General features: G+C 40.9%; 1 protein-coding gene across 7 annotated transcripts in view; it reads right to left on the reverse strand.

The window, feature by feature from the left end:
* OSBPL3 (oxysterol binding protein like 3) overlaps positions 1–15193 on the reverse strand; it is a 177264-nt gene that overhangs the window by 13944 nt on the left and 148127 nt on the right. For 6 of the 7 annotated variants that reach the window (XM_063098980.1, XM_063098985.1, XM_063098981.1 and 3 more), the window contains 2 exons: positions 12540–12603; positions 277–355 (listed from right to left, as the gene is read on the reverse strand). The exons of the other annotated variant lie outside the window; for it this stretch is intronic. In XM_063098980.1, the coding sequence (XP_062955050.1) occupies positions 277–355; positions 12540–12603 (143 nt within the window). The remainder of the gene's footprint in view (positions 1–276; positions 356–12539; positions 12604–15193) is intronic. 7 annotated transcript variants of the gene reach the window in all.

Here is a 15193-nt window from a genome sequence, read left to right on the forward strand (position 1 = left end):
ACTGTTACAGAAAAACTACCATTCTTAATCTTGTTAGGAAGTGGAAAAGAGTTTTAAAAAGCTTCTATTCAGGGAACTTTGGTCTCCAGGAGGCATTTCCATTTTGCAAGAACGAAAACATGAGATTGCCAAAATGAGGAACACTTAAATCTACTGTTGAACAGATTAGAATATAAAAACATACACTCAGGCCATGGAGGACAGTGAGCAGCCTGTCCCTAAAGTAAAATCTTGGCCCTAAATTCGGTAACATCCCAAATCACAGGAAGAACTTACGTTGGGAGAGTCACGTGGGTTGTGCCAATGGGAACAATTTCCATGGATTTGCCCCAGAATTTGTTTTTCCATCTCACATCTGAAATGAAATACCAAATGCTGCATATTTAGCAGACAGCTAGGTAAATCAAAGCATTCTTAGGCTACATAAATGATCAACACTATATAGTACAACCTCTTCATAAACAAATCAATTGCTGTATAGGATAACTTTTCATGCAATATAGTACCAACTGGTTACCTTAGACAGAATCGGGGAAACTAAAATTATAAGATAAAGTCCTTCCATTGGAAGAGTTCGTAATATGAAAGGCAGACAGAAGTGAAAACAAGCAGTGACCACACAGAGAGGCACAGGCTGTAACTGAGTGTGTTGTACGGTGACATGAAACTGGAAAAGAAGGAATGAGCAATATGCTTGGGGAAGTCATCAGAAGAGCTTGTCAGAGCGGCCATTTAAATGGGGCTTTGCTGGCGGGGCTGGGGGTGTGGGGCGTCCCGACCAGTGTTGGGAGGGCTAGGAAGTACGGGCGGGCCCACTGTCACTCCACCACACCCTGGACTCCGGCCCCGGTAAACTTCCTGTTACTGGGAGGCAGATACCATCTCCGCGACCACCAGTTTGGAAAAAAGCCTAACGAATTTCTGGTTGGGAATAGTGTGGTAGGAGAGTTCCCAGGTCCGCTTGAACCTGCCGGAGAGCAGGCTGCAGGCGGGCACTAGACTCGGTTTATACCGGGGGGATACAAAGGTGAACAAGACCCGAGAAAGATCTACACAGTGCTACAAAGGCACCCAGAGAGACCGGTCGTCTGTGCCTAGCAGAAACCTGGTAGACTTCCTGGGCGAGGCGGTGCTGAGCAGGGTCTTGAAGGCCCAGCTGATAGACGAGGGGTGCAGAAGACACGCCCCAGCCCAGCACAGTGTGCACAGAGGGGGGAGACGTGTGGCCAGGGAGGCGGAGACTCGACAGAAACCACACACCCGGTGGGGTCGCCACTGCACGATCTAACAGCCTGGGCCAGAGCACACGGAACGGGGAGAAGTCCTGTACAGAAAGTGAAAGCTCAACAGAGATCACACACCCTGTGGTACGTGATCCACCAGCCCAGCAGAGTACAAGCTGACCAGAAAGGTGGATCCCCGGAGAAGCCCAAGACCCGAGGCAACCACACACACAAGACACTATAGGCCAACTGAGCAGTCACGGCGGGAGCCATACCAAATTGGCAACCACAGCAACATCCTAGTTAGTCATTAGTCTCAAACCGCTGGACTGTGAAACCCCCTGCCACAATGAATAAACACCAAAAAAAAGACACCAGAAATACAAAAAATCAAGAAAGTACACCACCAAAAGTTAATAAATCTCATACTCTAGATCCTATAGAACAAGAAGCCCTTGAAATAACTGACAAAGAATTTCGAGTGATAATTCTAAGGAAACTGAATGAGATACAAGAAAACTCAGCTAGACATCATGATGAAATGAGGAAAAGTATACAGGATCTGAAAGAGGAAATATACAAGGAAATCAATGTCCTGAAAAGAAATGTAGCAGAACTTGCTGAACTGAAGAAGTTATTCAGCGAAATAAAAAACACAACGGAGAGTTTAACCAGCAGGCTTGTCGAAGTTGAAGAGAGAACCTCTGAACTTGAAGATGGGCTGTTTGAAATAACACAAGCAGACAAAAAGAAAGAAAAAAGAATCAAGGACATGGAAGAAAATCTGAGAGAGATATCAGACAACCTCAAGCGCTCAAATATCCGAGTCATGGGTATTCCAGAAGGGGAGGAAAATGGAGATTCCATTGAAAACATATTCAAAAAAATAGTGGCAGAAAACTTCCCAGGTATAGGAAAAATCACAGATCTTCAGATCCAGGAAGCTCAACGATCTCCAAACGTATTCAACCCAAAAAGGCCTTCTCCAAGACATGTCATAGTCAAATTGGCAAAACTCAGAGACAAAGAGAGAATCTTAAAAGCTGCAAGAGAGAAGCGTCAAATCACCTATAAGGGAGCCCCAATCAGGTTAACATCAGACTTTTCATCACAAACCCTAAAAGCTAGAAAGGAATGGGATGATATTTTCAAAATACTAAAAGACAAAGATTGCCAGCCAAGAATACTCTACCCTGCAAGGCTATCCTTCCGAAATGAGGGGCAAATAGTATATTTCTCAGACAAACAAAAACTGCGGGAGTTCACTACCACAAGACCACCCTTACAAGAAATCCTCAAGGGAGTACTGGGTTTGGTTCCTGAAAAATAACTACCACTGCCAGAAAAACCTAAGAAAAATCTAAACCCGCAAGTACAATAAAAATGGCATTCATGAAGAGAAAACAAGCTAACAAAAACACTATCTACAACCTAAGGAACCAACAAACACAGAAACCAAACAGTAAATCAGAAAGCAAGGAACAAAAGACACCTAAGACAACCAAACAACCAATAAAATGCTAGGAATAAATCAACACCTTTCAATAACAACTCTTAATGTTAAAGGCTTAAATTCCCCAATTAAAAGACACAGACTGGCTGACTGGATCAAAAAGCAGGACCCAACTATATGCTGCCTACAAGAGACCCACCTCACCCATAAAGATTCACACAGACTAAGAGTGAAAGGATGGAAAAAGATTTACCATGCAAACAGAAAAGAAAAACGAGCTGGAGTGGCTATTCTTATATCTGACAAAATAGACTTTAAACTAAAAACCATAAAAAGAGACAATGAGGGACACTACTTAATGATAAAAGGACTGATCCATCAAGAAGACATAACAATCATAAATATGTACGCACCCAATGTTGGAGCAGCCAGATTTATAAAACAAACTCTATTAGACCTAAAGAAGGAAATAGACACTAATACCATAATAGCAGGGGACCTGAACACTCCACTGTCAATATTAGACAGATCATCTAGGCAAAGAATCAGTAGAGAAACACAAGATCTAAACAAGACTCTAGACCAATTAGAATTGGCAGATATCTACAGAACATTCCACCCAACAACCTCAGAATATTCATTCTTCTCATCAGCACATGGATCATTCTCCAGGATAGATCACATATTAGGTCACAAATCAAGTCTCAATAAATTCAAAAAAATTGGAATTATCCCATGTATCTTCTCAGACCACAATGGATTAAAACTAGAAATTAATAACAAACAAAACTCTGGAAACTATACAAACACATGGAAATTAAACAGCATTCTACTTAATGACATATGGGTCCAAGAAGAAATCAAGCAGGAAATCAAAAAGTTTATTGAAACTAATGAAAACAATGATACATCATACCAAAACCTGTGGGATACTGCAAAAGCAGTATTGAGGGGAAAATTTATTGCATTAAATGCTCACTTCAGAAGAATGGAAAGATGGCAAGTGAACAACCTAACACTTCACCTTAAAGAACTAGAAAAACAAGAACAATCCAATCCTAAAGTTAGCAGACGGAAAGAAATCATTAAGATCAGAGCAGAACTGAATGAAATTGAAAACCAAAAAACAATTCAAAAGATCAACGAATCAAAAAGTTGGTTTTTTGAAAAGATAAATAAAATTGACAAACCATTAGCATGGCTAACAAAAAAAAGAAGAGAGAAGACTCAAATAACAAAAATTAGAAATGAAAAAGGCGCTATTACAACTGATTCATCTGAAATACAAGGAATCATTCAAGACTACTATAAACAACTATACGCCAACAAATTTGAAAATCTGGAGGAAATGGATAAATTTCTGGACACACACAAGCTCCCAAAACTGAACCATGAAGACGTAGAAAATTTGAACAGACCAATAACAATAAAGGAGATTGAAGCTGTTATCAGAAGGCTCCCAACAAAGAAAAGCCCAGGACCAGATGGATTCACAGCAGAATTTTACCAAACATTCAAAGAGGAATTGACACCGATTCTTTACAAACTATTCCAAAAGATTGAAACGGACGCAAATCTCCCAAACTCATTCTATGAAGCAAACATCATCCTGATACCAAAACCAGGTAAAGATATAACCAAAAAAGAAAACTACAGGCCGATATCCTTGATGAATATAGATGCAAAAATCCTCACTAAAATACTAGCAAACAGAATACAGCAACACATACGAAAAATTATTCATCACGATCAAGTGGGATTCATCCCAGGGATGCAAGGTTGGTTCAACATACGCAAATCAATAAATGTGATACACCATATTAATAAACTCAAACACAAGGACCATATGATCATCTCTATAGATGCTGAAAAAGCATTTGATAAAGTTGAGCACTCATTCATGACAAAGACCCTCTATAAGTTAGGTATAGAGGGAAAGTATCTCAACATAATTAAAGCCATATATGACAAACCCACTGCCAATATCATCCTGAATGGGGAAAAGCTGAAAGCTTTTCCTTTAAGAACAGGCACTAGACAAGGATGCCCACTCTCACCACTCCTATTCAACATAGTGTTGGAAGTACTAGCCAGAGCAATCAGAGAAGAGAAGGAAATAAAGGGCATCCAGATTGGAAAAGATGAAGTCAAACTGTCCCTGTTTGCAGATGACATGATCCTATATATCGAACAGCCTAAAACCTCTACAAAAAAACTCTTGGAATTGATAAATGATTTCAGCACAGTAGCAGGATACAAACTCAACACACAAAAATCAGTAGCATTTCTTTTCTCCAATAGTGAACATGCAGAAGGAGAAATCAAGAAAGCCTGCCCATTTACAATAGCCACCAAAAAAATAAAATACTTAGGAATTGAGTTAACCAAGGAGGTGAAAAATCTCTATAATGAGAACTACAAACCACTGCTGAGAGAAATTAGAGAGGATACAAGAAGATGGAAAGATATTCCATGCTCTTGGATTGGAAGAATCAACATAGTGAAAATGTCCATACTACCCAAAGTGATATACAAATTCAATGCAATCCCCATCAAAATTCCAAAGACATTTTTCTCAGAAATGGAAAAAACTATTCAGACATTTATATGGAACAATAAAAGACCACGCATAGCCAAAGCAATGCTGAGCAAAAAAAATAAAGCTGGAGGCATAACACTACCTGACTTTAAGCTATACTACAAAGCTATAATAACCAAAACAGTATGGTACTGGCATAAAAACAGACACACTGACCAATGGAATAGAATAGAGAATCCAGAAATCAACCCACACACTTACTGCCATCTGATCTTTGACAAAGGCACCAAGCCTATTCACTGGGGAAGGGATTGCCTCTTCAGCAAGTGGTGCTGGGATAACTGGATATCGATATGCAGGAGAATGAAACTAGATCCATACCTCTCACCGTATACTAAAATCAACTCAAAATGGATTAAGGATTTAAATATAAACCCTGAGACAATAAAACTTCTTAAAGAAAACATAGGGGAAACACTTCAGGAAATAGGACTGGGTACAGACTTCATGAATACGACCCCAAAAGCACGGGCAACCAAAGGAAAAATAAACAAATGGGATTATATCAAACTAAAAAGCTTCTGCACAGCAAAAGAAACAATTAAAAGAATTAAAAGACAACCAACAGAGTGGGAGAAAATATTTGCAAAATATACATCTGACAAAGGATTAATATCCAGAATATATAAGGAACTCAAACAACTTTACAAGAAGAAAACAAGCAACCCAATTAAAAAATGGGCAAAAGAGCTAAGTAGGCATTTCGCTAAGGAAGATATACAAATGGCCAACAGACATATGAAAAAATGCTCAACATCACTCAGCATCCGGGAAATGCAAATCAAAACCACATTGAGATACCATCTAACCCCAGTTAGGATGGCTAAAATGCAAAAGACTATGAACGATAAATGCTGGCGAGGCTGCGGAGAAAAAGGAACTCTCATACATTGTTGGTGGGACTGCAAAATGGTGCAGCCTCTATGGAAAATGGTATGGAGGTTCCTTAAACAATTGCAAATAGATCTACCATACGACCCAGCCATCCCACTGTTGGGAATATACCCAGAGGAATGGAAATCATCAAGTCGAAGGTATACCTGTTCCCCAATGTTCATCGCAGCACTCTTTACAATAGCCAAGAGTTGGAACCAGCCCAAATGCCCATCATCAGATGAGTGGATACGGAAAATGTGGTACATCTACACAATGGAATACTACTCAGCTATAAAAACGAATGAAATACTGCCATTTGCAACAACATGGATGGACCTTGAGAGAATTATATTAAGTGAAACAAGTCAGGCACAGAAAGAGAAATACCACATGTTCTCACTTATTGGAGGGAGCTAAAAATTAATATATAAATTCACACACACACATACACACACACACACACAAACCGGGGGGCGGGGGAAGAAGATATAACAACCACAATTATTTGAAGTTGATACAACAAACAAACAGAAAGGACATTGTTGGGGGGGAGGGGGGGAGGGAGAAGGGAGGGAGGTTTTGGTGATGGGGAGCATTAATCAGCTACAATGTATATCGACAAAATAAAATTAAAAAAAAAATAAAAAAATAAAAAATAAATGGGGCTTTGAAAAATACGCAGGAGTTCACCAGGTAGAGAAAAAGTAATTTAAAGCATAAGAATAACTTGTTCAAGGGGACAGAGGTATAAGAGAGCACGATGTGGTTCTGTCCTGTAGGTCTGAGATTGTCTAGAGAGAAGAGTAGAAAGTCAGATTGCAGGGCCGGCCCGTGGCTCACTCGGGAGAGTGCGGTGCTGATAACACCAAGGCCACGGGTTCGGATCCCATATACGGATGGCCGGTTCGCTCACTGGCTGAGCGTGGTGCTGACAACACCAAGTCAAGGGTTAAGATCCCCTTACCGGTCATCTTTAAAAAAAAAAAAAAAGAAAGTCAGATTGCAGACAAAAAACAGTGGGCTCTACAAGCCTGGCTAAGCAGTCTGGTTTGTGTGCACTGGGGAAAAGCAAATGGGGAACTGATGTGATTAGATACACACCTTGCTAGGACAATTGGAAGCAACATGGGAAATGGAACAGGCAATGGAGAGATCAGAAGCAAGGTGGCAAGTTAAGAGGCTATTGCAGCTGTCCATGGGATACACTGGGTTGAAGTGAACCAAGACAACAGCCATGAGGATGGAGTTGGAAGTAAGTGATCCCAGAAATATATATATATATATATGTGTGTGTGTGTATTTTTTTTTTTTTTACCGGTAAGGGGATTGCAACCCTCGGCACGGTGTGGTCCGCACCACGCTCAGCCAGTGAGCGCACCGGCCATCCCTATATAGGATCCGAACCGGCAGCCTCGGCGCTCCCAGCACCGCACTCTTCTGAGTGAGCCATGGGGCTGGCCCGATCCCAGAAATATTAAAGTAGAAATATACAGAACTGGGTGACAAATTAGATACAGCTTGAGAAAGAAAGAGTGAATTTATGAATGATGTCAGATTTTTCTAACTTGCACAAATGGTGGTACCAACAGAGACAGGGAATAGAAAAAGAACAGTAGAGGAGGTCCCATCTCACTGCTGCACTGAGGACAGACAGACCATAGGACTAAGGGTGGTAGCAGGGAGGCCAGAAGTCACCATGACTGCAGTCCAGGTGAGAGAGGTGGGGCTGGGAACAGAGAGTGCCTTCCCACATATTGCATAATTTAATTTTTATAAAATGCCCCAAATAGGCAAATTTATAGAGACAGAAAGCAGATTAGTAGTTGTCTAAGGCTAGGGAATGTTGAGGGAAATTAGGAGGGTGGTATTTGCTAAAGCATTTTCTTTTGGAGTGATAAAAATGTTTTAAAATGAACTATGCTGATGACTACACAACTCTGTGGATATAATACAAACTAAATTGTCCACTTTACACAGGTGAATTATACAGTATGTGAATCATATCTCAATGAACTTGTTGAAGAAAAAGAAGATAACTGGTTGTTTAAAGCAAAAATAATAACACTGTATTGTGGAGTTTATAACACACATAAGTAAAATGTATGTCAAAAATAGCACAAAGGTTGGGGGAGGGAAAATAGAAGTACACTTTTGTAAGTTTCTTATACTATATGTGAAGTGGCATAATACGAAGGTACTTCAAAAAGGTCATGGAAAGACTCATGTTGCCTTTTAATTCTATTTTCCCATGACCTTTTCGAAGTACCCTAGTATATAAAAGTCGTCCTTCACTTAATGATACATTCTCAGATACACTCTGAGAAATGTGTCATTAGGCAATTTCTCCATTATGTGAACATCTTAGAGTGTACTTACATGAACGGAGGTGGTGAAGCCTACTACACACCTAGGCTAAATGCTATAGCCACCATCATGTATATGTGGTCTGTTGTTGACAATAAACACTGTTATGCTGTTCATGACTGTACTTGATTGTAATATGTTAAAGATAAATAAAATGAATCCTAAAGTAACAATTAAGAAACAAAACAAAGAGGCCAACAGAGGAGATAAAAATGAAATTATGGAAAGTATTCAATTAGTTCAAAAGAAGACAGCAAAAGAGGAAAAGAAGAACAAAGAACAGATATGACAGATGATGGAGTTTAGATGTGTTGTCCCCTCCAAAACTCATGTGGAAATTTGATCCCCAATGTGGCAGTGTTGGAAACTGATTGAGTCATGGGGGTGGATCCCTCATGAATGGATTAATGCTCTCCCTGGGGGAGGGGGGATTAACGAGTGAGTTCTTGCTCGATTAGTTCCCGCGAGAGCTTGTTGCTTAAAAAGACCCTGGCACCTTCTCTTTCTCTTTTGCTTCCTGTTGCCATGTGATCTGCTCGTACCCACCGGCTGCCTGCCATTTTCCGCCACAAGTAGGAGCAGCCTGAGGCCCATGCCAGATGCAGCTGTCCCAGAATCGTAAGCCAAATAAACCTCTTTTCCTTATAAATTACCCAGTCTCAGGTATTTCTGTTATAGCAACACAAAACGGACTGAAACAGAAAATTGGTACCAAGGAATGGGGTGTTGCTATACAGATACCTGAAAATGTGGATGCAGCTTTGGAACTGGGTAATGGGCAAAGGTTGGAGGAGTCTGGAGAACTTAGAAGAAGAGAAAAAGATGAGGGAAAGTTTGGAATGTCTTAGAGACTTATGTGGTGGCGAGCAGAATGCTGATAGAAACGTGGATAGTAAAGGCCATATGGATGATGAGGTCTCAGATAGAAATGAGGAACTTATTGGGAACTGGACAAAAGATAACCCTTGCTATCCCATAGCAAGGAACTTGGCTGCATTGTGTCCATGCCCTTGGACTTTGTGGAAGGTGGGACTTAAGAGTTGTGAACCAGAGCATTTGGCTGAAGAAATTTCCAAGCAGCCAAGCATTAAGAACACTGCATGGCTACTTCTAACAGCCTACTCTGAGTTATGGCAGCAAAGGCATGACATAAAGCCAGAATTTAAAATGGAAGCAGAGCATAAAGATTTGGAAACTTTGCAGCCTGGCCATGCGGTAAAGAAGCAGAGAGCTGGAGAACAATGCAAGGGTGAAGCAGGTAAAGTGGTTGCTAAAGACATTACCTTGGCAGTGAGGCAGCCAGATGCTAAGAACCAGAACAATGGAAAAAATGTCCTAAAGGCATTTGAAAAGTCTGGAAGGGTGCCCCACCCATCACAGGCCCTGAGGCCCCAAAGAACTCAGTTGTCCCAGAGGACAGACTTGGGGCACAGCTGCCTTCAGGAACCTGCTCCCTGCATCCCAGCTGCTCCGGCTGGAGCAGCCCCAAGTGTGGTTTGTGCAGCAGCCCTGGAGAGAAGAGGCCCGAAACCTCGGTGGCATCCACGTGGTGTTAGGTCTGCGGGCTCACAGAATGCCAGAGCCGGGAAGCCTTGGGAGCTTCCACCCAGATTTCAAAGTGTGTATGGAAAAGTCTGGGGGCCCAGGAAGAAATCTGTCACAGGGGTGGAGTCACTGCAGACAGCCTTTGCTAGAGCAATGCCGAGCAGAAATGTGGGGTCAGAGTTGCAGCAGAGAAACCCCAACAGCTCCATGCCTAGTGGAGCCATGAGAGCAGGACCACCATGGAGACCCCAGACCTGTGGAGCTACCAGAGTGGAACACCAGCCTGGGAGAGGTGAAGTGTGGCCCGAGATTAAGAAAGCCATAGGAGCAGAGCTGCCCAAGGACTTGGGGACCCAACCCCTGCACCAGTGTGCAGAGGCAGTCAAACATGGAATCAAGGTACCTGATTCACCAGCCTTGAGATTTAATGCCTGCTCTGCTGGGTTTCGGACTTGTTTGGGACCTGTTTTTCCTTTTTTCTGGCCTATTCCTCCCTTTTGGAATGGGAATGTGTACCCAATGTCTGTTCCACCATTCTATCTTGGAAGTAGATAAATTTGGTTTTGTTTCCACAGGTTCACAGTTGGAAGGACTTTTGCTTTTGGTCTCAGAGGAGACTTTGGACTTCGAGGTTGGTGCTGGAGCAAGCTAAGACTTTGGGGACTATTGGGACAGAATGATTGTATTTTGTATGTGAGAGTGACATGAGTTTCGGGGGGCCAGGGGCAGGATGATGGAGTTTCGATGTGTTGTGTCCTTCAAAACTCATGTGGAAATTTGATCTCCAATGTGGCAGTGTTGGAAACTGATTGAGTCATAGGGGCGAATCCCACATGAATGGATTAATGCTCTCCCTGGGGGAGGGGGGATTAATGAGTGAATTTCCGCTTGATTAGTTCCTGTGAGAGCTCGTTGCTTAAAAAGACCCTGGCACCTCCTCTCTCTCTCTTGCTTCCTCTCACCATGTGATCTGCTTGTACCCACCAGCTGCCTGCCACTTTCCACCATGAGAAGAAGCAGCCTGAGGCCCACGCCAGATGCAGCTGTCCCAGAATCATAAGCCAAATAAACCTCTTTCCTTTATAAATTACCCAATTTCAGGTATCCTGTTATAGCAACACAAAATGGACTAAAACAACAGACAAAACAAATAACAAGAGGGCAGATTTAAACTCAACTACATCTATAATCACAATAAATGTAAACAGTCTAAACAACCTAATTCAAAGGCAGAGAAATGTCAGATTGGATAAAAAAGAAAGAACTGGGAGTCATAGGTCTATGGTAACAGGTGCGATGGCCCAGGAAAGGCTGATGAGGAATGACTGCCAGGAAAAAGATAATTAGGAAAGGAGCTGAGGAGGGAAACATGTAAGGTAGGGAGCATACAGGAACTACTTTGTAAAGATGCCTCCCATTTAAAAACTACATAATTTAAAAAAAAACAAAGCAGAGATGCTTATACACTTAATGAGATTTAGCAATTAGTAGGTTAGGGACCTTATAAGAATTATTTCCAGAGAGTTTTACTGAAAATTAGAGAAGTTTCAAATTAAGCTTCAACTTTAAACTTTAATAGCAAAGGTTAAGAAAGAAAACCATCATACATGTAACTTTAAACTGGTAATACTGATTGCCTTCAAAGAGAGAAACTGGGTGCCTGGGGAAGAAGATGGGGTTGGGGGAGAATGTTACAGTATGTTTTATTGCACTTTAAAATTTATATATATATATATATATATATAAGGGCAATATGGGTCATCAGGTGATATCACTGTTAGCAGAGAAAAAATGTTTTAAAACTGATATGTGCTGTTTGAAAACCCAGGATGCCCATATGTTCTTTCTACAGTACACTCTTTTTGAATAAATGAAGACATTAAAAAAATTAACTAATCCATCTAGGAAATATGTACAGTCTTGTTTATTCCTGAGAGCAACTTGCCCTCCCCCATCCAAATATAAACTAAATGAAATTTTAGGAACAATCTCAAAACTGAAAAAAGAAGTCAGCAATGTAAAGTGTGACTTCAGAAATAAAATTTTCAGTTTTTTAAAAGCAATAACCCCTCTGCTGTCACCACTCTGATGAACAACTGTAAATATTTAGTGTCTCTTGAAATATTCGAGGCATTTCAAGTGGCTACGAAATGAGATAGAGAAAAAGTTACAGAAAAAGATGGTGGTGGCTCAGATAAAGACTGAGGATTTTTAAAAATGGAAAAACTAAATAAGTTATTCCCCTGAATTCTTAATATCAATTAATAATCCCTTAAAATCAAATGCTTAATATCAATTAAAAATGGACGAATATCAATTATTGTTCAGCCATGAGGTGAGAACAATTGATACAGATCCTCCTAACCGGGTCCAAGTTTGGGGCCACTTTTGATCTCAGCCAGCATTTATAGCAATTCTTGAACAAAATAAACCTAGAGCATTACACAAAATGCAGGTTAATTAAATATTAGTACATTACCTTGCCAGAAAACAAAATTTTCAGACTCAGCATGACATGCAGAGATAGGTGGATGGTGGCTGACCTGGTGGAAGCAAAGGGCAAAAAACAAAATGAATGAACTTCTGTGACTCATGAAATCTGTTCCTTCTCCTACACTCTGAGATTCAAGGCAATGCACAACGTTTGACTGAAGGAAACGTCTTTAGTTTCCTTCAGCAAGTCTGTCCTCAAGAGGGCGCTCCTGATACAGTCAGCTCCAACTCGCTCAGGTCAGTCAGGGTGAGAAGAAACCGGTGAATGAATGGAAGTCTCCAGAAGCCTGCGTGGGAGGGCGGCCAGGTGGCAAGCGATGAGGATAGAGATGTTTGGAAAAACGTAAAAATAAAAACGGACTTTTGAGGACTGCCCATTCATAAAGCATATAACCTGACATTGGCTACCAATGTAAAAATTATCTGTTCTGAAAGTACCTGCAAATATTTTAATTGTGATTTCAAACAGGAAGTATTTTAATATGGGACTACTAAGCAACACAAAAACACTCTTCCTGGGGGCTCGGCAGACTTAATTATTGAAAATTGCATGACAAAGCCCAGCCTCTTCAAATTACCTACAAGAAGACTGAGCCAAGGTAACTTCTGAAAAAGAATGTTTTTTATAAAAAAGAGCTGTACACACGATCGTTGAGGAAATGTTAGTCAACTCCTAAGAAAAAAATTTTTGTCAAGATACAAAAGTTTCTTGAGTAATTAAGTAATTACATTCCAGAAAAGAGAATCCCCTGTAACAGAGACCACCTTTTGGCAAGGGGTCATTACTTAGTAATAAAGAAGCTAAAGAGGAAATGGCTCCTCAGTTCTATTTCCTCATTATCTCAGTTACACTCACAGAACTCTGAGTGGTTTATGTGCTGTTATAATTCAGTACTAGTGAAAACAAAGTAATGCTGGCGGTGGTGTTTCCAGAAATTTCTCTGATTTAGCTGGTTCCTAGCAGAGTTATCTTACACTTATAGTATCTATCCCCAGATCTTCAGATTATAAACAAGTAGACTGAAACCAGAAAGATTAAGTAACATTTCCCAAACCACACCGATAGGAAAGAAAGAGAGTAAAACCCAGCATTTCTGGTTTACCTCAATGGTTTTCCAGCTTTCCAAAAACAAAGTTTTAAGCAGCTGCAGGCTGTTTTAAACCCATCTTTCCAAGAACTCAGAGTACTGGGCCCTGTTTGAGATGAAAGGGATGTATGTGGTGGGGCCGAGGGGGGGAGGGAGAGCAGGGGGTGCAAATCCACAGCCACTCGCCTTGCTCTGAACCCTCAACTGAGCTGAGGATCATGGTTGAAACCCAGTTCTGTGTGCCACTCCTCTGGGTAGAGAACTGCAGGATGGAATATTCCAGAGTCCTGCATGCTGTACCCACATTTCACAGATGGGCCTGCAACTGTACCAGCTTGGGCCAAAGACAAGAACAGACAAAGACTTAACTAGTGTGGGTTATCTTTCAGATTGTCCAATGAACACAAGTCCTTAGCTGCAATATGAAGTAGGAAATGCAAATCTACTGTTCTTTGGTTTGTCTTAGTTTTCATGTGCCTCCTAAGAACGTTAGCCCCTCGCTGTGCCTACGGGCTTTTCAAGGGCAATTTTAACTTCAAACACTGACTTTACAAACCTAACCCCTATGATGCAACTTTCTGCTTTCCTTTGTCATCGTTTTTTTTAATGCAACCAGTTGGTGATACTTCATATCACAAAATGCTGCACCCCTTCCTTCTTCCCCAAACCAGCTACCTCTCAATGCAAACAACGGAGTTAACTTTGAAACCTTGAGATCAGGTAAAACTAAAGCAGGGCAAGAGAGTCCCCACCCCACCCAGTGCGTCCCACTGTGGAATGGCAGAGGAGCTATGGAATGTTCCCCTGCCCCATAATGCAGACATATGTTAAAGTGAGTTATTATAAAGTAGATGATATTCATCTCACAGAAATGATGTAGTAATGGGGGAGGGAAGCATTATAGCCTTAATGGAGAATTTGGCATCTTTCTTGGTGTGGCCAAATGTAAACATCAAAGCAAAATACAATATATAAAACCAACACACCTCTCCTGTAATAATTTTAAGTCCCATAAAACAGGGTTAAATATATTCTCCATATGAATTTTAAAAGCAGCCCTATTATACCATAAAGTATATACACATGCCATAAAAATGTAACTTTGACCTTTTTAAAACTACTGTGCTAGATTAATGAATAAATGTTTAGCATGATGCCTTTAGATGGGCCCGAAAGATGTTTCTTGAATAAATAAATCTCAGCATTCAAATACCAGTCATTTTGCTTATTTCTTTATGGTTCTTGAGGCCTTTGAGAATGATTTATTTAGTCCACATTGCGTTTAAGAAGTTTACAAACCCTTTCCAGGGACATTTACATTGATGCCTTATTTTTCTTTGATGTTTTCCCTCACAACACATATTGATTCATGAAACATTTCTGGAGCATCTGCTGTGGGCTGTACCTGTGTCAGAGAATGAGGGAGGGCTTTTGTTGTCCCACAGATCCGGGTGCGATATCATCTGCTGGCTGTATGAACCTGAGCAAGTTCCTTAATCCCTCTTGGCCTCAGTTACCTCATCTGTATAATAGGGCTGATACCACTCATTTG

Source organism: Cynocephalus volans, chromosome 6 (assembly GCF_027409185.1).
Source record: "Cynocephalus volans isolate mCynVol1 chromosome 6, mCynVol1.pri, whole genome shotgun sequence".
Lineage (NCBI taxonomy): Eukaryota > Metazoa > Chordata > Mammalia > Dermoptera > Cynocephalidae > Cynocephalus > Cynocephalus volans.